We start from the raw sequence: 23907 nt of genomic DNA on the forward strand, positions 1-23907 counted from the left end.
CCTGCAAAACAAACACCAAAGTGCCACCAAAACAGTCTCACAGAGTGAAAGTCAGAACATTTCCTCCTAAACAGTCTCACGGTCAAGGGAACAGTTTTCTTTCACAGTTTTAAGCACTAATAAACGACTACGCCATTATTTCCCTTACATAGATCTGCCTCTTCCGGCTTACCTGCGGTCATTACAGACATACATTAGTTTGCAACTGTCGACGATTTACCTAATCACACAGATTAGTATAAAGTGAGTAATGCTGCATCCCAAACCAGACACCATCCGCTTCTCCAGGAAGGGTCCAGAAGCAAGGCTGCCTGCAGCAGTGGAAAAGCCCCTCACTCAGGGCCAAACACCAGCTCCGCGCCCCAGCTCTGCACCGCCAGCCCCCTCAGCGGGCTGCACGGCCCCGGCTGGCCTTTCTGCTTACTTCCAGCACAGAGACTCTCACATCCGCCCCCGCTCCCCAGGACCTGCTGAGCGCACAACCTCTGGAGATGGGTCCACACATCAGTATTCCTTAAAAAGCCCAACAGCAGCCCTGTGGCTAACGTTCACGCAGTTAACAGTGAGAACTGATGAGTTAGGCTGCGTCTCCTTCCTGTAAAACAAGGACTGTAATAACTCAAAAGACGAAGGAGCAAACTAAGACAACACGTGGAAGTCCTTTAGAAAGTGTTACAAATAACCAAAAACAGCAAGCTATTGAGAACTGAAATCAGGGGTCAGATGGAAACTCTGGAAAACTATACAAAGACAGGACTTGGTCAGCATGAGCAACTTTCTCTCTCACACACAACGTTGCCTGCACGTCCAGGACAAGTTCTGTCCTTGCTACACGTGCTAGGCAAACGAGGGTTTCCAAACACAATATTCCCAAGCTGGAGAGAATCACGGTGCCTGGCTCCTTGTATCAGTAAACTTAACTTTCCAGAAAAGTTCCAACTTTATTTATCAAGACATACATAGTCCTAAACAGGGTCATCTTACATCCTTATTACACCATTAGGAACATGAGAAAAAACCTAAATTCTTATCAAATTCCATACTATTTAAGGAAACAAAAAAGTCAAACAAGATGCTTGCTGGGAAGCAAACATTATACGAAAGATGAAAAGATCATCCAAGTTATATGTGCTGTTTTCCTAAACACAGTTTTCCAATTTTTAAGTTTTTAAAAATTCTCCAAATTTAAAAATGTTTTCCAACTTAAAACCTAAATTGCTTCTCAAAGTTTAACAATAAATGCAAACTGTACAATATTTCTTTAAAATTAAAACGCCTTTCATAATCAGAACAACTCATTAGGGGAATAATACTTGATTTTCCACAGCGAGTTAAGGTGTGTATGTGTTAAAATAACTGATAAAGTAATTATGATGTTCAGTTCCTCTCTTCCTTTAAGAAATCTTAAGACAGTTTTTTCTTTAAATAAATTTATTTATTTATTTATTTATTTATTTATTTTCGGCTGCATTGGGTCTTTGTTGCTGTGCGCGGGCTTTCTCTAGCTGCAGCGAAAGGGGGCTACTCTTCATTGCAGTGCACAGGCTTCTCATTGCGGTGGCTTCTCTTGTTGCGGAGCACGGGCTCTAGAGCACAGGCTCAGTAGCTGTGGCGCACAGGCTTAGCTGCTCCGTGGCATGTGGGATCTTCCCGGACCAGGGCTCGAACCCATGTCCCCTGCACTGGCAGGCAGATTTTAACCACTGCGCCGCCAGGGAAGTCCCCTTAAGACAGTTTATAACGGTGGTAGACAAGAAAATACATATACCAAAGACAGGCAGTCTGTTACAAACACAATGCAGTCTAAACTAAGCCCTGGAAAAAGCTACCTTGACACTTACATAGGACAAAAGCTAATCTAGAATTCAAGCTATCAATTTTGAGTTTCATGTTTGTAATTTCAAAAGCTTTCCTGTCGGGGGCTTCCCTGGTGGCGCAGTGGTTAGGAATCCTCCTGCCAATTCAGGGAACACGGGTTCGAGCCCTGGTCCGGGAAGATCCCACATGCCACGGAGCAACTAATCCTGTGCGCCACAACTACTGAGCCCGCGTGCCACAAATACTGGAGCCCGCACACCTAGAGCCCGTGCTCTGCAACAAGAGAAGCCACCGCAATAAGAAGCCCACACACTGCAACGAACAGTAGCCCCCACTCGCTGCAACTAGAGAAAGCCCGCGCACAGCAACGAAGACCCAATGCAGCCAAAGATAAATAAATAAATATTAAAAAAAAAAAAAGCTTTCCTGTCAGTCTCTTGTCTTCCAGCATTTTGTGAAAATGAAGTGTGTAGAGCTACAAAGTGTTTCAAAAGAGCAAAGTCCTTCCCTCCTCACTCCCTTTCCATGTATTTTTCTTTAAAAACACTGGGAAACCGCCCGCCACACTGTGTTCCATGTGTGAGGCTGTCTTTCAGCGAACAGGCCTGTCCCTTCACATCACAGATTACAACAAGTCTGGAAGCCCAAGTTGAGTCCATACCGTACAGAGCTCCTTTTTCACAGTGACTAACCAATGTATGAGCTTTCCGATGTGCTTTTTAAAATTATTACCTCTTATTTCATTGAAAGTTTTAAAGTTTAACTTATAACTGAGCTTGAAAGAATGTTAACTAAACTTGCCTCTATTGTAAATTTACTGGAAGAGATACTTAAATAGCACAAAATAAGTCATACTTTATTTTTTTATATAAAAGGAAACCTTTACTACCAACTACAACTGCCAGGTCATCATTCAATCACAAATATTTACTGAAGCCCTGCTATATGCCAAGCACTGTTCTAGATGCTTAGGATGTGTTAGTGAACAAAGTCTCTTCTAGAACATCTTTAAATAAACTCAATTTTAAAAAATAGCAGCTATATAAAATTTCAACAGCAACCTTTGGAAAACTAATGATGAGATGTTTTGCGTATTTTTACCTTCAACTTTCTTTAAAACAATACCTTCTTAGAAAAATCTTACACTTAAGTGTCAGATTATAATGTGCAAAGTGAGTTTCAAATTTAGTCTAATGAGAAACAAAACTCAATAGTTTGAAGGGGATAATAAAATTCCTCAACAAAGGTCAAAAAAAGCAAAAACTGCTACAAGCATTTATTATCAGAGCCTAACAGGGAAACTCAACGATAAAAGGACAAAGCCCACCCAGCAGAGGAAAAGACCTTTCTGAAACAATGTCTCTCCCACGCCTAAACAGCAACCATCTCCACTTTGGACTCTCCTCTGAGCATTTTCACTTATCTGTACATGATTTCCTCACAGACATCAAATGCTACCAACTTAGTGTTTCCAATCATACTCATAAAGACAGTAATTTACTCTGTATCAAACTTCAACCAAGAGATAAGCTTTCCATACAGCCTTCCTCACAGATTTGATGACTTCTACATTTATTTCCCAAGAAACCTAAGAGACTGTTCTTTTAGGATGGGAAACTGCTATGGTTCTGTTGGAGATGCTTTCATATACTGTTACCTAGGAGCCTGGTATAATTCATCTCAATACTCAGATAAGGAAACAAAGGCAGAGAGTGGTAAAGCCACAGGTAGAAAAGGCAAGATTTAAACCCCCAACTGACTATAACCACATTAGTCTGTAATTTCCAAAAAAAAAAGCAGCTAGATTTCTGATCTAAAGCCCTACCCCAGGATTAAGAAAAATCACACATGGTAACATAAGATGAAAAAGAAATTTCCAGAGAGCTGCTACTGAAAGACTGTATTTAGCACAGTGACAAAATCCTAAGCAACATGGAAATGACACCCACGCCCCAAGACATAGATTAACATGTCCCTAACCTAAACATCAATTATCAGAGTAAAAACCAGCTAAAGGGAGTGACACTTGGAGGACTGGGGGCCCATTTTATTTCTCCTGGCTCCGCCTGATCACCTGCTTAGGGTTCTGACGGCTGACCCAGACCTGGATGCGGGTCCCCCGAGAATCCCTAGGGCAGAGTTAAAGCTAAGGCAAGTACCAAGGAGTCAGAAAGCGCCCCTGCCCAACAAACGGCTGTCGAAAACGTGTTGTCACCTGCACCACGAGCTACTGGAACCACTTTTCCCCATTGCAGCGGGCAAAATGTGGGGCTCCTCCCTGCCCTGAGCCCGTAGTCGCCCCTGGGGTACCCGCGAGCCGGGCCCCGGGCGCCGCCGCTGCGGGCCGTTACCACGCCCGCCCGCCTCGCGCCCCAGCGCCCGGCCGGCCCCGGCGCCCCCGCCACTCACCTCCAGGCGCAGAGACGCCCCGCAGCCTCGCAGGAACTCGCGGATGTTGCTCAGGCACTCGCCCTCGCTCCGGGGCTCCGGGTAGACCTGCAACACAGAGCACAGGCGCTGAGCGCCGCGGGCAGGCCGCGGATGCGCCCCGAGGGGGACGCGACGCGGCCCCGGCGGGCGTGCCGGCCGCGCAAGCGACCAGGGCGGGCTGCCCCGGCGGCCCGGAGCTAGCCCGGCCGCCCCCAGCGCCCGCCCGCTCGGCCACCGCCTCTCCTCACCCTTTTTCCTTCCTCCGGGCTGCACCAATCTCAGCCCCCTTCCCTCACCAGGAAGTGGAGCGGCGCCGGAAGTGACGTCTTCAGACCGCGCCCCAGCAGGCCCCGCCCGCGACCTTTTCCGGTCCTCCGCCGTGAGGGCGCGGTCTCCTCCCTCGGCAGCTGGTGCTGGCCCTCCGACGCGGCCCACGCGCGGACTTCTCCTCCCCGCACCTGGCGCTCGCCCTCGGACGCGGCCTGCCTGGCCCGGCTCACGCGCGGACTCCCCATCCCCGCACCCGGCGCTCGCCCTCCGAAGCGGCCTCGCAGGCGCAGCCCGCCCCGCCCAGAGGGACCCGGGAAAGCTTGGCCTCCGCCGCTTGAAGCAACCACGAAGGGGCTGTGGAGAACCTGTTGTTTTCTCAGTTCTTCCCGGCCCCCGGCTCGGGGAGAGTGGAGCTGGAATTCTAATACGATGACTTAAAACAATTAGAGACGTAAATTATGCCGGTTGGGATTAAAGTGCAGTGTTTTCTTTTACTACGTATAGACCATGTGCTTCATCAGTGATTAACCAAAATAGCCGGTCACTCGTCAGCGAAAAGTCAGCTGGGGAGAGATTGTGGCGAATGCAGCCTCCATCACAGGTGAAGAGCAGCGAGGGCTCCTGCAGACTTTCGGTGCTTGGTCCGAGGCAGGGCTGCAAAGGCCACGGCCACACGTGTAAGAAGTTACTGACAGCCTCCCAGGGCAAGAAACAAAGGAAACCAGGGACGGTACCAGTTGCACAGAACAATCAAGGGAGAAGCCTGAGATCTCGGAAGAGCTTTTTGTCGTTGTTCTGAATGGCATGTGAAGACTTTTTACACTAAAGGGTCATCCAGAATTCTAGCATTTGGGGACGTTCAAGACATTTTTGTCCTTCTGTCCTCTAGGGGGAAATCACGACATTCCATCAGGCCTCTCTCAGGAGTACTGCAGTTTCATTGCAAAGTGGTCAGGTCTTCTAAAACTACAAAAGAAAACCAGGGTGTTGAGCAGTGCCAAGAGGGAGGAAGTGACACTTTTTTTACTCTACAGTTTAAAAATTCTTAGAAGTGCCAGCATATTTCCCTCCAAATACTGAACAGATTTGTTTTTTTCAGTGGAACTTGAGAGTGGAACAGCAAAACCAAAGCCGCCTTCTAGTCCATTTTACTCCTCCCTCACACTGTTTTTGCATACAAATACAGTCGAGCCTCATTCACGGATTCTGTATTTGCAAATTCGCCTACTCGATAAAATTTATGTGTAACCCCAAAATCCGTATTTGCGGCACTTTCTCAGTCATTTATAGACATGTGCAAAGCAGCAAAAAATTTGAACTGCCTTATGCACACGTTCCCAGCTGAATTTGAACAAGGCCATGCTCTGCCATCTTCTTGTAGCTCATAATGTAAGCAAATGTCCTTTTCACTCCACTGGTGCCACATTTTTCACTTTTTTTTTTTTTTTTTTTTTTGCTTTTTCTTGGTGATTGCACTGTTTTAAATGGCCCCCAAGCGTAGTGCTAAAGCACTGTCTGGCGTTCCTAAGCGCAAGAAGGTTGTAATGTGCCTTACAGAGAAAATACGTGTGTTAGATAAGCTTCACTCAGGCCTGAGTTATAGCGCTGTTGGCAGAGAATTCAATGTTAATGAGTCAACAATACGGTACATCCAGAAAAAGGAAGAGGATATTCGCAGATCTGTACGTGAAGCCGCTCCGGAAAGTGCTAAAGTAACCTCTATAGTGCGTGATGGAGCTATGGAAAAGATGGAAAAGCAACTAAATTTGTGGATTCATGAGATGACAAGCAATAAAAAGAGTGTAGTGGACAGCGTTGTTGTGAGGCTGAAAGCCAAAGAAATTTACGGTCATGTTACCCAGGGTCAAGAAAATGTTAAACCCTTCTCAGCTAGTGCAGGCTGGCTTGCACGATTCAAAAGGCGATACCACATGAAAAATGTTAAACTTGCAGGCAAGGTAGGTTCTACGGATCAGGAGGCTGCAGAAGAATTTAAAAAATACCTGCTAAGCATTATATATGAAAAGGGTTACATGGAAGAGCAGGTTTTCAACGCTGATGAAACTGGCTTATTTTACAAGAATGTTGGCAAACGAACCTATGTAATGCAAATGGCCTCCAAAACTCCTGGCTTTAAATCATTCAAAGACTGTGCAACCTTGCTATTATGTGCAAACGCCAAGGGTGACTTTAAGTGCAAACCCCTTATGGTACACAGAGCACAAAACCCACAAGCACTTAGAGGGAAAAACTTGAACCGTATGCCAGTCCACTGGAGATGGAACAAAAAAGCATGGATGGCGTCCAAAATATTCTGGGATTGGTTCCACAACTGCTTCATCCCAGAAGCTGAACGTTATCTCCATGGCAAAAACCTTGCCTTCAGGGTTTTATTAATTTTGGATAATGCCCCAGTTCATTGCCGTGAAGAACTCGAAAATGCCCACCCCGACATAGAAGTTCTCTTCATACCCCCAAACACAGCATCTCTTATCCAACCCCTCAATCAGGGCGTGATAAAAGCTTTCAAGGCACACTACACCAGGGAGCTTTATAGCAAGGCTTTTGAGGCTCTCAATGCCAATGAGGAGACCACCATGATGGACTACTGGAAGTCAGTCACCATACGCAATGTTATTGATTATATCAGCACAGCCTGGGACAGCGTCAAGCAGGCTACCATCAACAATTGTTGGGGAAATGTTTGGCCAGACTGTGTGAAAATTTTTGAAGGTTTTGAAGGTGTTACAGAAAATATAACAAGCAGTGTCAAAAACATAATGCATATTGCACAACAGATAAGTGGAGAAGGTTTCAGTGACATGAAGGAAGGCGATGTGGAGGAAATTTTGGCAGAAGCGGCAGTAGAACCCACCAACAAAGACCTGGACGAGATTGCAAAACAAGGCAATGGAGTTAGTGATGACGAGGATGGTGAAAGTCAGCCTGAGACTCCAAGAATCATCCCTCTCACAGCAGCCAAAATAGCAGAATGGAATTCTGCCTTGGAAAAAATTTTCAATGACATGGAAAAGTGTGACCCTGTGCCCGAACGCAGTCTCACGTTTAAGCGCCTTACCTCCAGCGCGTTCATCCCTTATGCCGAAACGCTTAAAGATTTGAGGCAAAAAGCCAAGCGGGTGAGGCTGAAGCAGTTTTTCAAGCCAGATTGGGAGGGCAAGTTGCTGACACCGTCACCCAACTGGGAAAACCAGACTCCTGAGGCAGAGCTGCCAGATCTCACAGGCCACCCTCCCTGACATCTTCCTTCCTGACTCTCCCTCTGTTCCCATACGGCAAGCCGAGGTCACGAGGTTTAACCCCAACGTGCACTGTCCCATCACGTGTCCCATGCCTCCTTCAACAGTAAGGTGGTTTCCATAAATTTTAAATGTTTAATCTTTGGTTAATGCTTTTGGGGGGGCTTTCTCTCTTGCATTATGCTGTAGTATCCAATATACAGTGTGTATTTGCGTGTGTATGTGAGCAGTGAACATGTGTACTGTGTATGTGACTGAATGGAAGAGCTAAATTAGAACAGTCACACTATGGTAGACTACATTACGTAATGCTGTAATTGAGATGGTGTTTTATTATAAAGATATACTGCATGTAATTATTTGTAAATATATATATGTGTTAAGCTATCTTTAAACAGAAATACACCTAAAAACAAGATTATGTATTGACTGGTTGACCAGATGTTGTGACCAGAGGTTCAAAGGAAACTAACCCTGTATTTTTCCATGAACAATGGTTCAGTAGTTGCTAATTCAGTGGTCATGGTGCCCTTGTAGAATGTAACTACCACAAATAATGGAATCGACTCTACGTTTAAAATTATTGATCCATAAGGATCTAATTGTTATGACTTCTCTTCTGAATTGAGTCAACACAGCTACTGTGAGTTCACAAACGATGGAAACATATGTTACAGTTCTTGATAAAAATTATTAAATATAGAATGCAAATTTTATTTGGAAATATATATCTTCATGAGATGTATAGGGGTTTTTTTTAATTAGTTCATTTACCCATGGATAATCATCACTTACTGCTGGAAAGAGATATGGAGCAGCGCCAATTCTACTCCTATCTTGGGGTTTTTTTAATGCAAAAACTGAGAAACCTTGTTCATAAAAATAAGCACATGGAAATGGAAGGAGTTTTGTTAGGACGATTCTTTGAAGCCTTCTGAGTTACATAGCCAAAGTCCAGATATAATCTGTCATAAATAAAAACTTAAAATCATCAGCCAACAGCTTGATTGGAGTCTCCTTCAATTTCTGTGAAAGCTAAGTACAACCCTGAGCTGCAACATGCAATCATCAGAGTCACTCCCCTCCCAGCACCGGGACCCTTTGTGACAGCTGGGAGGCCTTCCACCTGGCAGTGTGCACCTCAGGAAGACAACAAAGGGTGAAGTAGGAAAGGCCATTGTGAAAGGGGCGGTGGGACAATTGGACCAGCGTGATGCTCTCCTTGCTCAGAGACAGCTGCTCTGGCTCCTTGGTTTTAGTTGAGCATGGATGCAAGCTGAGGACCTAGAAATGGAAATGGATTCCCTTAAAACTATCCTGAACTCCACCTAAAGCAACATACCTGTTTGGAGAACTGTAATGTAAAAGAGTCAAAACTTTATAGTAAGTAGTTCCTAACTGTAACACACATACTGACCTCGAGCAGGCCACTTGACCCCTCTATGTCTACACCTGTATCCCCAGTTTAAGCCTGACACATTCAGCGTTTGTCAACAGGGCTGTTGGGAGGGTCAGATGCATAATAAATTGGTTCAACAATATTGGACCTAGACTCCTGCCAGATCGTGTGATGAGCACTGTGACTGCAAAGAAGGGGGGGCACAGCCCCTGCCCTCGGTGAGGAAGACCTGCTCACAGTGTGGCGAGTGCAGCCACACAGGTGTATGCTCAGGGCCCTGGTGCCGCAGACAGGGCAGGCCAGAGGCTTAGCCACCCCAAACGGTGACAACCGAGTCGGAGACGAAAGGGTGAAGAGGCAGATGAGACTGCATTGTCAAGGGTGTGACACTTGAAAAGTCCATCATGTTTTCAACAGTGGTGAATAATCAGGGCAACTGAGATCATGGGTGAAGCTGCAATGGAAAAAAATGCATTGGAGCGATGATGATACAAAAGGAGATATTTAAAAGCTCCCCCCCCCACCATATTTTGCTGAAGAAGCTGTATGAATGGTAAGTGAGCACATGAAAAAGTGTTGAGCATCATTAGTCATCAGGGAAATGCAAATTAAAAGCACAGATAACACTACCCACCCACCAGAGCGGTGAGATGGAAAAGGCTGACAGTATCGAGCGTTGGCAAGGATGGGAAGCAACTGGAGCTCCCACGCGTGACCGGTGGGAGTGTCAGGTGGTGTGCTTGGGAAACCAGCAGCTCCTTGCAAAGTTAAACATACCTAAGCCCCAGCAATTCCTCCCCTAGGTGTTTACCCAAGAGGGATGAAAACATATGGCCGCAAAAAGCCATGTTCAAGAATGTTCACAGCAGCTTTATTTACAGTCACCAGAGCCTTCACAACCTGAAGGCGAGCTCTGCTCAGTGCATCTCCAGATGTGTTCAGAGAGGAGCTCTGGCCTCAGATGACCAACAGCTGCCCCATGCGCTTTCCAGAAATCCTCTCCCAAACTTGCCACGATAATAAACTCCAGGCCTTCCCGCCAAAAACTCTTAATCAGGCAGAGGCATAGACAGCCCCCAAACCATTGTGATTTTCCTTTGAAATATGGCTCTTGTACTCAATATTGGACAAGGGGTGTGTCTGACACTCTGAGAATTTGCTACAAACTAAATCACAAGGCAATGTTAAGGCCAGACTTCAGAGACCTCCGCAGATGCCCAGCTCCCGCCTTCTCAACTCCTTTCTACCACCCACTGCACGCCGGGGACAGCCAGCTCTACCCTCAGTCCAAATAAAGTGCCAACTGGAGGAGCTGCCTTCTCTCCACGTCTGAAGGAGTTTAGAGTTTTAGTTTCCAAAACTGAGGAAGAAGAATAGGCAGTTCTAGCAAGCAAAGAATTACATAGGTTCAGTGTTACTGCAACACTTAAGATGGAGAGTACAGAAAACCACTGCAGCTTGTCCCAGCCCTCAGCTGCTCAGGAGCCTAGTTCCCAGAAGTGGTGGCCTGAACTGGTGACTTCCCAGGGTGCCTCCATGTCCTTATCCCTGCCCTCGTTTTGTAAATAGTCTCTTTGTTAAACTCTCTTCAACCGTTTCTGTTTAGCATGCCGTCTGTTTTCTGCTGGGACCCTAACCCAGTGAGCTTCCTGGTGGTATGGTTAAAAACAGAAAACAGTGTCACAGCAAAAGATGAGAAACAATTTAGGGAAAGGATTAGGTCAATTACAGTCCTGCAACAGAACAGACCACCAGCCTACCACACAGCATTTACAAAGAGTCAGCTTTATATACTGATATGTCACAACCTCCTGGTTACAGTAGATGTGGGACAAGGAACATGGGGAACAGTATGCAGGACATGCTGCCTTAGTGTTTAAAGAAAAAAAGCAAGAAGAAGATGTGCCTGGGTGTTCAGAAATGCATGGCCTGGGCCTTCCCTGGTGGCGCAGTGGTTAAGAATCCGCCTGCCGATGCAGGGGACACGGGTTCGATTCCTGGTCCGGGAAGATCCCACATGCCACGGAGCAACTAAGCCCGTGCGCCACAACTACTGAAGCCCGCACGCCTAGAGCCCGTGCTCCATAACAGGAGAAGCCACCACAATGAGAAGCCCGCGCACCGCAACGAAGAGTAGCCCCCGCTCGCCGCAACTAGAGAAAGCCCGTGTGCAGCAACAAAGACCCAACGCACCCAAAATTAAAATATAATAAAATAAATCTTAAAAATAATAAAAGAAATGGGGGCCTCCCTGGTGGCGCAGTGGTTGGGAGTCTGCCTGCCAGTGCAGGGGACACGGGTTCGAGCCCTGGTCTGGGAGGATCCCACATGCCACGGAGCAACTGGGCCCGTGAGACACAGCTGCTGAGCCTGCACGTCTGGAGCTTGTGCTCTGCAACGGGAGACGCCGCAACACTGAGAGGCCCGTGCGCCGCAATGAAGAGTGGCCCCCGCACGCCGCAAGTCGAAAAAGCCCTCGCACAGAAACGAAGACCCAATGCAGCCAAAAATAAAATAATTAATTAATTAATTAAAAGAAAAAAAAATTTTTTTAAATAAATAAATAAAAGAAATGCATGCCCTGTCTCTGGAAGCACATGCCGGATAACAGGGGCTGCCTCCAGGGAGAGGACCCGGGGCTTGGAGGACAGAGGGGAAAAGGGAAACTTGCTTTGCACACTCTACTTTCTGGTACCCTTTGAATTTTGTACCACATGAAAGTATTAAATAAATACATTTTTTTAAAAGAACAATCTAACGTTCTCGCAGGTCAAGGTGCCTCCCCATTAGAAAACAGTCCTCTTTGGAGAGCCCAGCTGTCAGTGTGTTGGGGTCCTTGTGAGGCAGATCTCCACCACGCCATGCCAATATGCAACGCTATGCTTAAAATCCTAAATTCACCACCTAAAAGTCTAATTAGCACTGAATGTGATGACCTGGTAGCCATTGCTTTATTCTAACTAGAGTGCAGCTGTCTCCTGATCAGGGATCACACTTGTCCATAGCTCTCTGCTCACTCTGCAGCCAGAGAGTTTCAGGGGAGTGAAGGCAGAGGTCTGCAGAGCTCACTTGGAGGCTACGGGGCTCCTCCTCCAAATCCATGGAAAACAGTGAAGCATCCAGCAGAGAGCTCAAGGACTTGGCAGCTAAATACCAGGTAGTAAATTAGCTCCCAAAGTGTGTGGCCTGGGGTTACAAGTAGTTTACTGGAAGACATTTAAGCTTTTAATAAAGTACATTTTTTCTTTGGCTTCCCTTCTTCAGTATATCCCAAAGCCCAGCTCCTGTATGGATGCTACGGTCGCCTGGGGAAAAATAAAGATGTCATCCATTAGCGTGGAGCTAGGCAAGCCATAAAGGGTGATCAGAAATATGAATGCACTAAGTTCAGCCATCCCAGACATGGGGGATGTCAGGGGCAGGCGGCCCAGCAAGACAGCGTGGCTTAAATTAGCTCGGGTGTCCCCCGAGGCTCGGTTCCCACGAGCTCCAAAAGCACATTGTAAGTCCTTCAGAGATGGTAGCGCCAGTCCCAAATTGATACCAATGCCAAAAATGGATTTTTTTAAATGTGGGCATAAACTTTCACCAGACTACCTAGGTTAAATTTCTCCACTGCATTTGTGTTTTGCTCTCCCAGTAATGTTAGATCAAAACAGGCAGGTGTGTAGTAATCGTCAGATGAGAGCAGTCTTAAAAACAGCGCGTGCCCTGTGGTGGCTGTGATCCAGACACCTGGGGCGCAGAGGTGCGCGGGCCAGGCCGTCACTCGTGTCCCGCGCCTCCCTTAAGCAGACGCCATTTCTCACACCTCTGAAGGCTCTTGATACAGGGAAACAGGAGTACGAATTCCTAAGACAACTCAGATTGGGCCTTGTAATCAGAGATTTTTCTTAACTGAAGTTTCGCCTGTTCATATGGAATAATCATCCCTTTTTTCCTCTCATTCTCATGCTTTCAGCCCAACGGAAACATGTATTTTGTAAATCTGAGCCACTGCTTACTTTCTTCTTAAGCCCAATTTCTGCAGTGTTTCTGGTCCTTTGACATCCATCTCCTCTCCTCCTGAGCACATTTCAGAATGGCTACCGATGTCTTTGCCTGTGTCCATTGGTGGAAAAGCCTGTAGAGAGGCTCGTGGTCTCCGATGGGAGGGTGCCGTGTACCTCTGCAGTGTCAGTGCAGCAGGTAGCGGCGAGAATTCCCCCAGGAGAGGAGCCCCGCCCCCCAGGAGCATGGGGCACTGGTGGCCGCAGGTCTCGCGGGTCTGCTCTTTGCCTCACGGACAACCCAACCTCCTACCTTTGACCGAGACACCTCAAGGCAGAATGTCAAGTCCTGTCCCCGCAGCCACTGCTGGGATTGCACCGATGACACCTGTGTCCTCAGATGTCTGCGCGGGGCCTGTGCGGCCGGCCACCCCATTGGTTTACCTCGCTGTGCACGCTCCACTCTTTCCCACACAGTGAAGCCAGGGGCAGCAGTGGGAGCTTTGGAGCAGCGCCCTGCCTCGTGCCCGCCCAGCCCTCCCGGCTAAAGAACCCGTCTTTCATTTCTAAACAGCCCGAGAAGCTGCGTTTAAGGCAAGTTAAAGCCTCTGGGCCAGAAGACGGGACACTGACCACCTTGGAGAAAGTTCTGTTTTCACCCACGCGTTAGCATGTGGGAGGTTTGAAGGCGTGCAGAGAGGGCTGGCTGACTTTGGAGAGAGGCTGGGAAGCAAAAGGGAGCCTTCACCAGAGGAAGGAACATGCATAAGGGGAGAGGAAACAGCTGAGGACGCTCACTGGCAAGTGTGCCTCTCTATAAATAGCAGCCAGGACCCTCCCCAGAGGGAATGGCAGGGGAAGCAGGCAACCACAGCTTGGAACGCTCGTGCTGTAAAAGCCTCTTGCATGAAAGAAGCCAGTCGAGACTTCATATTAAGTGTGAGTAATAAAAAGGTGATAAAAAGCTCGTTATCTCCCGGAGCTCTTAAGCACCTGCAGAGTACCCGCTGAAATAGGGCCGTAGCTGTGAGTAAGATGTGGAGCAGTATGTAGTTCAAAACTACATTTTCAAACGATCACTTAGAAAAACTGACCTTCATTAGTTAAAGATAAGGCGGCCAATGCATACTCAGGAATTCTATTTCTTCCATACTACTATAGCTGGAACATCTCCCTGCACATTTATAATTTGCCTGTCACATCACTCCTCTGCTCAAAACCCTCAAAAGCCCCCCATTTCACTCAGAGTAAAAGCCAAAATCCTTTAAGAGAATAAAAGGTAAGACACAGACTGGACGAAAGCACTGCATTTGCAAAACACACAGCCAATCACGGACTTGTATCTAAAACATACAAAGAACTACTAAAACTCAACAGTAAGAAACCAGACAGCCCAATGTAAAAATGGGCAAAAGACCTGAACAGTCTCCTTACCAAAGAAGATATACAGATGGCAAGGCAACTAAACATATGAAAAGATCCATATCATATGTCATCAGGGAAATGCAAATTAAAAAAACAGTGAGACACTGCCGCACACCCATTAGAATGACACAGATCTGGACTTCCCTGGCAGTCCAGCGGTTAAGGCTTCACCTTCCAGTGCAAGGGGTGTGGGTTTAATCCCTGGTCAGGGAGCTAAGAGCCCACATGCCCCGTGGCCAAAAAACCAAAACATAAAACAGAAGCAATATTGTAACAAATTCAATAAAGACTTTAAAAATGGTCCACATCAAAAAAAAATCCTTAAAAAAAAAAAAAAAGAATGACACAAATCCAACATTGACAGCACCCAGTGCTGGCAAGGACGTGGAGCAACAGGAACTCTCATCTGCTGCTGATGGGAATACACACTGGTCCACACCGTGGAAGAGACTTTCTTATAAAACTAAACATCCTCTTACCATAAGGTCCAAAAATCTTGCTGCTTGGGTAAATTTGCTTTACCCAAATGAGTTGAAAACGTGTCCACGCAAAAACCTGAATACAAATGTTTATAGCAGCTTTATTTATAATTGCCAAAAGCTGGAAGTAATCAAGATGCCCTTCAGTAGGGGAATGAATAAATAGACTGTGGTGGACTCAGAAGATGGAAGATCATTCAGCAATAAAAGAAAATGAGCCACAAAAAGGCATGGAGGAGACTTCAGTGCATGTTACTAAGTGAAAGAAGCCAATCTGAAAAGGCTACCTACTGTACGATTCCAACAATATGACATCCTGGAAAAAGTAAAACTATGGCAACAGTAAAAAGATCAATGGTTGCCAGGGACCAGGGGAGAGGGCAGGATGAACAGGCAGAGCACAGAGAATTTTTAGGGCAGTGAAAGCATCCTGTGTGACACTGTGATGATGGATACATGTCATGTCCAAACCCACGGACTGCACAGCACAGAGTGAACCCTAACGTACATTATGGACTTTACTTAATAATGTATCGGTACTGCTTCATCAGCTGTAACAGGTGTCCCACACTAGCACAAGACGTTAATAATAGGGGAAAGTGGAGAGGGGTGGATGGAAATTCTGTGTACTTTCTGCTAAATTTTATGGAAACCTAAAACTGCAAATAACGTCTACTCATTTTTTTTTAAAGTCAGTCCTTATGATGGCTGAGCAGGCCCTGCACGGTCTGTTCCCTCGTTCCCTCCTTGACCTCATCAGCCAGCTGCTACTCTCCCCCAACTCACAGTGGCCTCTGCTGTTCCCAGAATTTGCCAGGCAGGCTCCTACCTCAGGACCTTTGCACAGCCTAGTCCCTCCACCTGAAATTCCCTTCTCCCCAATAATCACATCATGCCTTTGCTCATATACATCAAGTCTTTGTTCAAATGTCACTTCTCTGTAACGCCTACCCTACCTACCAGAAGTAAAACTGCAACGTCACCCTAATTGCTGGCATCCCCCCCATTTTTCTCCATAGCCCTATCGCTGTCTAACATGCTGTGCAATCTACTTGTGTACTATGTATGCGTCCAGAATACCTCCCTGTGCCGTGAAATATATGCTCCACAGGCAGTCTGTTTGATGGTGTTACATCTCAACACCTGGCATATACAAGCACTTAGTATATCATTGGTTCAGTGAATTAATGGTTTAATTAAGGACCTTTGCCTATGACACTAATTCGGTACCAGAATCACTTGGTTATAGCTACCTGAAGTGAAGGTGAATGACGCTGACAGCACCTAGAACCGAAAAGTAATATAATCGGTCTCATATGAGAATTGAATATTTGAGACAGGAACTGTGCTGAAAAACATTTGGAAATATAATCACCATAGACAAAACATTACAGTGACATAAAAGACGCTCTTGGGTTTTACCATAAACCCTTAAGCCCTGTCTGTCACGGCTGACGGATGCATCCTGTTACCGCCGGCTCCATCTGAGGCCGGCCGCCCGGCTGCTGCCCAGCTCTCCGAGGACCGCCAGCTCGGCGTCCAGGGCTCCGTTTTCGCTCTGTGTGTATCAGGCGTCGGTCAGCCGGGCGCCGCCGAGAGCCAGCGCTCTGGTTTCAGCGCCGTCTCCTGTCACTAAGGAAGATCGCTGCCTCGAGCGGGGCTCCCGGAACCAGCTGGCCGGCTCCCCCAGGCCTCAGCTCCCGTCGGCGGCTGGCACGTTGTACAGCCGCCCACGAGACCTGCCTGGGGACAGGCTTGCCTTATGCCCGGGTCCTAAGTTTCACAAAGGGGCCAGAACAAGCCGATGAGGCCCTCCCGTGATTCTGACATTTCAGAGCTGAGAGAGACACGGGGAGCGCGGGACAGGGAAAGCAGTGAGGAGGGCGCCGCCGGAGCTGCCGCTTGTCCTTGGTCCACTAGCTCGTCTCCCCGCGGCCTCGGGAGGCACGCGCAGCCCTCACCGCATCCCCTCCTTCAGCCTGCTTCCTCTCCATCCCCACGTCCACAGATTCTGTCTTCTGTCCTCTCCACTCGACTTCTGAGCCCAGCCGGTGAGCTTTACTTCAGTTATTCTGTATTTCAGCTCTGTAATTTCCCTGTTTCTTTTCATAAGCCCTCTTTCTTTGCTGCGATCTCCTATTCTTCCACTTGTCTCAAGAGAATCTGTTTTTGAAGCCTTTTTTGATGGCGGCTTGAAAACCCTTGTCAGGTGATTCCAGACTCATTCACTGCGAGGAGACGGTCGCTGAAGCTCATCTCCGCCACGACACCTAGAAAAGCAGCATCCTGTGGCCGGACGTGGGTAGGGGTCGGGGAGGTTGCCAGAAACCGTCTCTGTTTTCTCCGTATTCAGTGACAAAGTGAATTCTTAGTTGGCTACTGAATTGAAAAGCATAGACTAGAATGAACTCAAGACGCACGTCCTCGGTGGCGGTGGAAGGCCAGCATGTGCCGCAGACCCTGCAGACCTGCAGGGAAGCAGGGCCCCAGTTTAAGGACCCTAGGCCCACGGCCCCCGGGTGCAGCACGGGACGAAGGCACAGCTCAGCGGACCTACTCGCTGGACCCAGATGCCCCCCACCCACAGCTCAGCAGTGCGGGTGATTTACCCCTCCCCCGAAAGCCGTAGTTTCAAAGAGAACCCTGACCCACAGGTGTCTCCGTATCTTTCGGTAGCTTTTAGTGACTCATCATCGTATTTAGCTATAGTTCCTCCCAACCCTAATATGAATATTTCAAGGATTCCTCCTTAAGTGCCTCAACTTAAATAATACATTCATCAAATCTCATACAAGCCTCCTGAGCTTGGCCTCAATACAGATGGTGTTTCTCTTCTGTATATTTTTAAAAATATTTATTTATTTGGCTGTGCCGGGTCTTCGTGGCAGCACGTGGTATCTTTAGTTGCAGCATGTGAGATCTCTTGAGTTGCGGCTGTGGGATCTAGATCCCTGACCAGGGATCGAACCCAGGCCCCGTGCATTGGGAATGCAGAGTCTCAGCCACGGACCACCAGGGAAGTCCCTCTCTTCTGTTTTATGCAACAATTTTCTAGATATAAAGAAACATGAGGAATCCCATTTTCCAGATAAATTCCAAGTGCCCCTTCCAATCCAAGGCAGGATTTCGTTCCAGGCTCTCCACCTCCATGTTTCAATGCCCCAGAAGCCCATAGCGCAGCACCATGGGGTCTGCTCTGTCCTGAACTAAAAGGCACTAGGTTAGGGAATGTCCCAAGCATGGAGGGCACATCCAGGTAGGCCAGCAGCCCGTGCTCACCGGTGGAAAAGCCCCCAGGTGGCCACACCTCGGTCTCCCGTCTTCTGAAAGCGCCATGCATGCCATCTGGCTGGTCGCAGGTTACGGTACTCCTGGGCTGGAGGAGCTCAGCGGGCCGTCAGTGGTCCTGAAACGCGTCCCCTGGACCAGCCGCATCAGCACGACCTGCACGCTTGTGAGAAACGCCGATCCTCACCCCCACCCGGACCTGCAGAATCAGAAACTGGGGTGGCGTCCGGCAGTCTGTATTTTCACAAGCCAGGCAGGCGCATTTGGGCACACTCAAGTGTGAGAACCACATAACCACCTAAGCCAAAGGGACAAAGCGATGGAAAGCTATATAGCTATAGTTCCTCCCAACCCTAATATGAATATTTCAAGGATTCCTCCTTAAGTGCCTCAACTTAAATAATACATTACTTGAAAACAACTTGAAATGCAGGTACTGCTAACTCTGATATCAGTAATTTCACTAACATTTTTACATAAAACTGTAAACATTTTTATACAAAAAATTGTTGGGCAGCTATGCCACTTCCAGCTGTAAGAAAAAGAAAACCATCCCAACCCAGAAATTTTCAAGCCATAAGCTCCTCAATGAGAAGGAGAGAGAGAGAGAGAGAGACTTCTTCCTTCCCTACCCCCGCTCCCAATAATACTCTCCCCACCATCCTCTCAAAAAGGATTAAGGAGAAAAAATAGCTGGTGAGCTTCCATGCCCCACACGTGGAGACAGGCTGAATAGTGCGGGTTTTATTGCTTTGATTGGGAAAAATACTACCCAAAAGCTAAACACTGCTTGCATTTACTGTGGTTATTTAGGGACAATATTCCCCATAAACACTACTTGATTTACCTTTATCTCCCTTCTTTTATTGTGATATGTAACTAATTGTGAGCATTTTCTAAATGAGAAAGAGAAAGCAAATCCCAGGAGAGATGTGTGTATATTCATAAAATTATAAAACAAATAGTCCTCAACTTGAACCTGAACTTTCTAAAAATTATACGTTGACATCCCTAAAAGGCCTTACCTCCATCAGATCTGGGCTTTCAAATGTCAGCGGCAAAACAGAGAGACAGCCTAGAGCAGTAAGTTCTCAGCCCCGTCCCCATCTTTACCTTTAAAGCCATTCATGAATGTAAAATGAATCAAAGGGGGAAGTAAAATGAATCAAAGGGAGAAGATTAAACACCTGACGTTAATTCATTTAAGACAAGACGGAAGCCTCAGATGGCTCAGAGTCACCACTGTTTAGTTTCAACACACTCTCTGGACTTGAACACGTGTTAAAACAGGTAGGAAATGAGGGGGAAAACACCATAGATATACTTTCCTGAAGCCACTGAAAGAAATAGAGTTTTCTAGAGTCTCCTTTATCAAGAAAGAAACAGCTGAAGGTCAACTTCCTCTTAACAAAATTTCCGAGTTCCTGAGCATCATAATGTGAAAACTCGCTGTAAATTCATACATCCCTGCGTCCAGCGGGCCCTCTGTGGGTGCCCAGCTGTCCCCCACTCTTTCACGCTCCACCCTCTACTCCAACGTTCCCTGCTCCCCCACCTCCGTGTCCGCAGCTGCCCCCGTTCCAACACCCCGTCCCCAGCCCCTCTGTCTGTCCTGAGCTCACACTCCCCCCTTTACCTGAGCACAGGCACCCTTGCTAAGATCACGAATGACTGGGTTGACCGCTCAGCCAGGCCTGCGCAGCAGAGTGCAGGCGTGCCCACTGTCCCAGGATGATCAATGACAGAGCCCTCTTCCCTTCAAGCACACTGCCTACGCTTTTTGGGTTTGGGGTTTTGAAGCCCGCTCCCTTGGCCTCTCGCAGTCTACTGGGCGTCCTCCTCCACTGACTGCAGGTCACCACACTCCCCCCGGACTTAACCGCCACCTTTCTTAGCCCCTCAGGCTCGTCCACACTGCCTGGCCAGCCACGTCCAAGTCCCCAAGGCCTTCTGGAGTTCTCACTCTGTAATTTCCCCGTGGGAAATCTCACCACCCCACACTTGCATTCACATCTCTATGGTGTCACTCCCAAATTTATACCCAGCCCAAGTGTCCTCTCTGAGCTCCAGTTCAGCACCCTCGGCACTGAATCCATTCATGACCTTCTTGTCCCAAGCCTAGGCCCCAGGCCAGGCTCCCGCTCACACAGGTGACTCCGCCAGCCATGCCGGTGCGCAGCCAGAATCCCGGGAGTTACCGTGGACCCACCGTGGAGCCCCGCTGCCTGCCTTCCCTCACCCTCTCCCCCGCCATCTTCGTGGTTTTGACAGCACGGTGTCCATCCCAATCCCAGCTCCCGCTGGCTCTCAATGGACCACACTAAGAACTGAATAACGCTCTTCTCCTCATCCGTTCTGGGCCCCATCTAAGCCATTTCCCACACTGGAAAGTTTGGAGTACTGTTTTCAAAATCTGCAACTGATCACATCATCCTTCCCTTTAAAACTCTAAAAAACCTTTAAAACCAAAAGTCACTCAACGTCCTGTGGGGCCTGGCCCGTGGCTCTCTCTCCAGGAGCACTTGAGCTCTTCCTCGGTCTCGGTACCGTGGCCACCCAGACGTCCCCCACTGCCCCTCTAATTACACACCCCCTCTACTCACGCCAGAGCCCACTCATGTACTGCTTCTGGAGGAGACCTTCCCTGAGACACCACCCGTCCCCATCTGCCAGGTGTAACTCAGCTTCCTCTGCTACACACTTTGAGAAATCTGTTCCTCGCCTTCAGAGCGTGTATCTCAATTTGTAAAGCAAATTCAAACGGTATCTTTAACGTGCTTCTCCCTCACTAGATGGTATGCGAGTCTATTTTTGTTAATCATTAAGTGTCCCAGCACAATCCTTGAACCACAGTAGACACCTGATACAGATTTGATGAGAAGATAAACAGATAAATAAGTGAGCTCTTGGGCAAGGAGGCTAAGTATTCTTGCACTTTAAAATTCCGTACACGTTTTCTGAACAATCAGGTTCAGAAGTAGAGGGCTGGCAGTAAAATGAATTAAAGCTCCGCTACGCACAACACGCAGGGTGAAACTGTCATGTAACACACACTGAGAGGTGATCGACATACAGTAAACTGCTCATACTTAAAGTGTACAGTTGGAGCAGTTGCGACACGTGTGCGCTTGTGAAACCATCACCAGAATCAAGATTATGAATATCCCTACCCCCCAAAGGACTCCTTGTGCCCTCAGAGTGTCTCTACGCAAGCACTGGTCTACTTTCTGTCACTACAGATTATGATGCCTTTTTGTAGAATTTTACATAAGAAGAATCATACAGTATGAACTTTTTTTCTAGCTTCTTTACTCAGCATAATTTTTACCCACGCTATAGCACATTCCCTTTTATTTCTGAGTAGTATTCTATGGAAATACGATACTTTGTTTATCCATATACCAGTTGAAAATATCTGGGTTGTGTCTAGTTCGTGGCTATTTAAAAATAAAGTCCCATTTTCTTGGGTAAACACGTAGAAATGGAATTGCTAAATCATTTGGTTGATGTGTGTTTAACATTTCAAGAAACACCATTTTCTAAAGCGGCTGTACAATTTTCATTCCAACCAGCAGTGGATGGGAGTTCCAGCCCATCCATATCCTTGCCAACACGTGGTAGGATCAGTCTTTTCAGTTTTAGCTGTTCCAATAGGTGTGTGTAGTGGTATCTCATCGTGGTTTTAATTTACATTTGCCTAGTGACTAATAATGTCGAGCATCTTTTCATGTGCCTGTCATCTGTATATCTTCTTTGGTGAAGTATCTGCTCAAAATGTTTGCCCATTTTTTAAATTGACTGTTTCCTTATTATTGAGTCTTGAGAGTTCCTTATACATTCTGGATATAAGTCTTACTTGGTAGAATTCACCAGTTAGGCCATCTGGCCTGGAATTTATGAGAAGCTTTTAAACTACAAGTTTAAATTTTGTAGTAGATACAGGGCTACTGAAGTTATCCGTTTCTTCTTGAATGAGCTTTGGTAGTCTGTGTCTTCCATGGAAATTGTACTTTTCATCTAAGAGATAGAATGTATTGGCATAAAAACGTTCATAATATCCCATTATTACCCTTTAAACATCTGTAGAATCTATAGTGATTCTTCACATTGGTCATTTGTGTCTTCTCTCTATTTTTCCTGACCAGTTTAAGAGGCTCATCAACTTTACTGATTTTTCTCAAGAACCAGCTCTTGGTTTTGTTGGTTTTCTCTAGTAATTTTCTGTTTTCCACGTCACCCATTCCCATTCTGTCCTTTATTGTTCTCTTTTGTCTGTTAGTTGCTGTGGGTTTAATTTGCCCTTATTTTTCTATCTTCCTAAGGTGGAAGCTCTATTACAGCCAACAAAAGACTTAAATCATATGCAGGGTGAGTTCTCTCTCACTCCCAGAATATCATTTTAACAATTTATAATCAGGGTGCTTAAGACTCACACCCAACAAAATATAGTTACTGTTAGTTATTTGAAGAACCAGCCTTTGCTCACTGACATGGCAGTTACTTGAATTCAATCTAAGTAAATGTGCTTGGTCAGAGGTCAGAGGAAGGAGAAACAAACCCTTCTCCATTTCTCATCCGCTGATTAAGTCTGGGAGACACTCAGTTCCAGTCTCTCATCACTTAAAAGCAAGGCTTAAAAGCGTGGTACTTTCTGGAAGCTTAACCTTTGTCGAGAATTTAACCCCATTCTATTTATGGAGCTTGTTTTCAAAAGAAACAAAAATGCCTTAAAAAATAAGAGAACTGCGACCAGAAAATTTCATGTTTCCGTGAGAAGAAATCTGTTACCAGCACCAATGTCATATGAGCATCGCTGAACAAGGCAATTTCTCCAGCACCACAGAAAGATCGCCCTGCGGTTACTCAAGAAATCGAGGCTGAGGAAGATTCCATGTGTTCCCACACCTCTTACACCTCCTGAGAGCAAGCAACAGAGGCTATGGGCCAGGATGATCCCTCTGAAACTCCTAATTTTCTGTCAAAACCCCTTTAACTTTCTTTCGTAAAGTGAATGACAAAGTCATAACCTTTTGGCATGCATTCAGAAAGTAACAGGCTTTTTCAGAAAATCTGTATTCCTGACAAAAGAATTCTGAACAAATTTGCTAACTTCAGATGGAACTTAAGTCTCTTATGAACTTACACCGTCTCAAGCACAGGAAATCGGTGGGAAAGTGTCTTCCTGGCAGGAGCATAGCAGTGAGACACTCAGAACTGAGGGAGAAAGGCCACCACAGGCCAGGGTGTTTACAAATAACCCAAACTAGACTGTTCTAAGGATTTTTGTTAGACTGCTAAAAAATCATGCTGCCAGAGCATGACTTCACTGCCAGAAACTGTGACTTCAAAGCAAACTTGGAAATGAGGATTCCCATTTTAAAGTAAAACTAGATATAAACTGGAAGAGGTTTCAAGTGCTACACTTTTTTTGGTGCTGAATTACATTCACCTTCTTTAAAGAAAAGATAGGAACTTTATCGGTCGTTTTAAAAAAAGCTGCTCTAAGTGTAATAATAATTAAAGTTACGCACAAAACACCACTTCCGTTC

General features: G+C 46.6%; 1 protein-coding gene across 7 annotated transcripts in view; it reads right to left on the reverse strand.

Annotated features, from left to right (window-relative positions):
• Window positions 1-23907, reverse strand: part of ARHGEF7 (Rho guanine nucleotide exchange factor 7) — a 126242-nt gene that overhangs the window by 93768 nt on the left and 8567 nt on the right. For 6 of the 7 annotated variants that reach the window (XM_057532530.1, XM_057532532.1, XM_057532527.1 and 3 more), the window contains exon 2: window positions 4228-4314. In XM_057532530.1, the coding sequence (XP_057388513.1) occupies window positions 4228-4314 (87 nt within the window). Of the gene's footprint in view, window positions 1-4227; window positions 4315-4496; window positions 4592-23907 lie in introns of those variants that run through there. The other variant, XM_057532533.1, reaches the window with a different exon arrangement.

Source organism: Balaenoptera acutorostrata, chromosome 18 (genome assembly GCF_949987535.1).
Source record: "Balaenoptera acutorostrata chromosome 18, mBalAcu1.1, whole genome shotgun sequence".
Taxonomy (NCBI): domain Eukaryota; kingdom Metazoa; phylum Chordata; class Mammalia; order Artiodactyla; family Balaenopteridae; genus Balaenoptera; species Balaenoptera acutorostrata.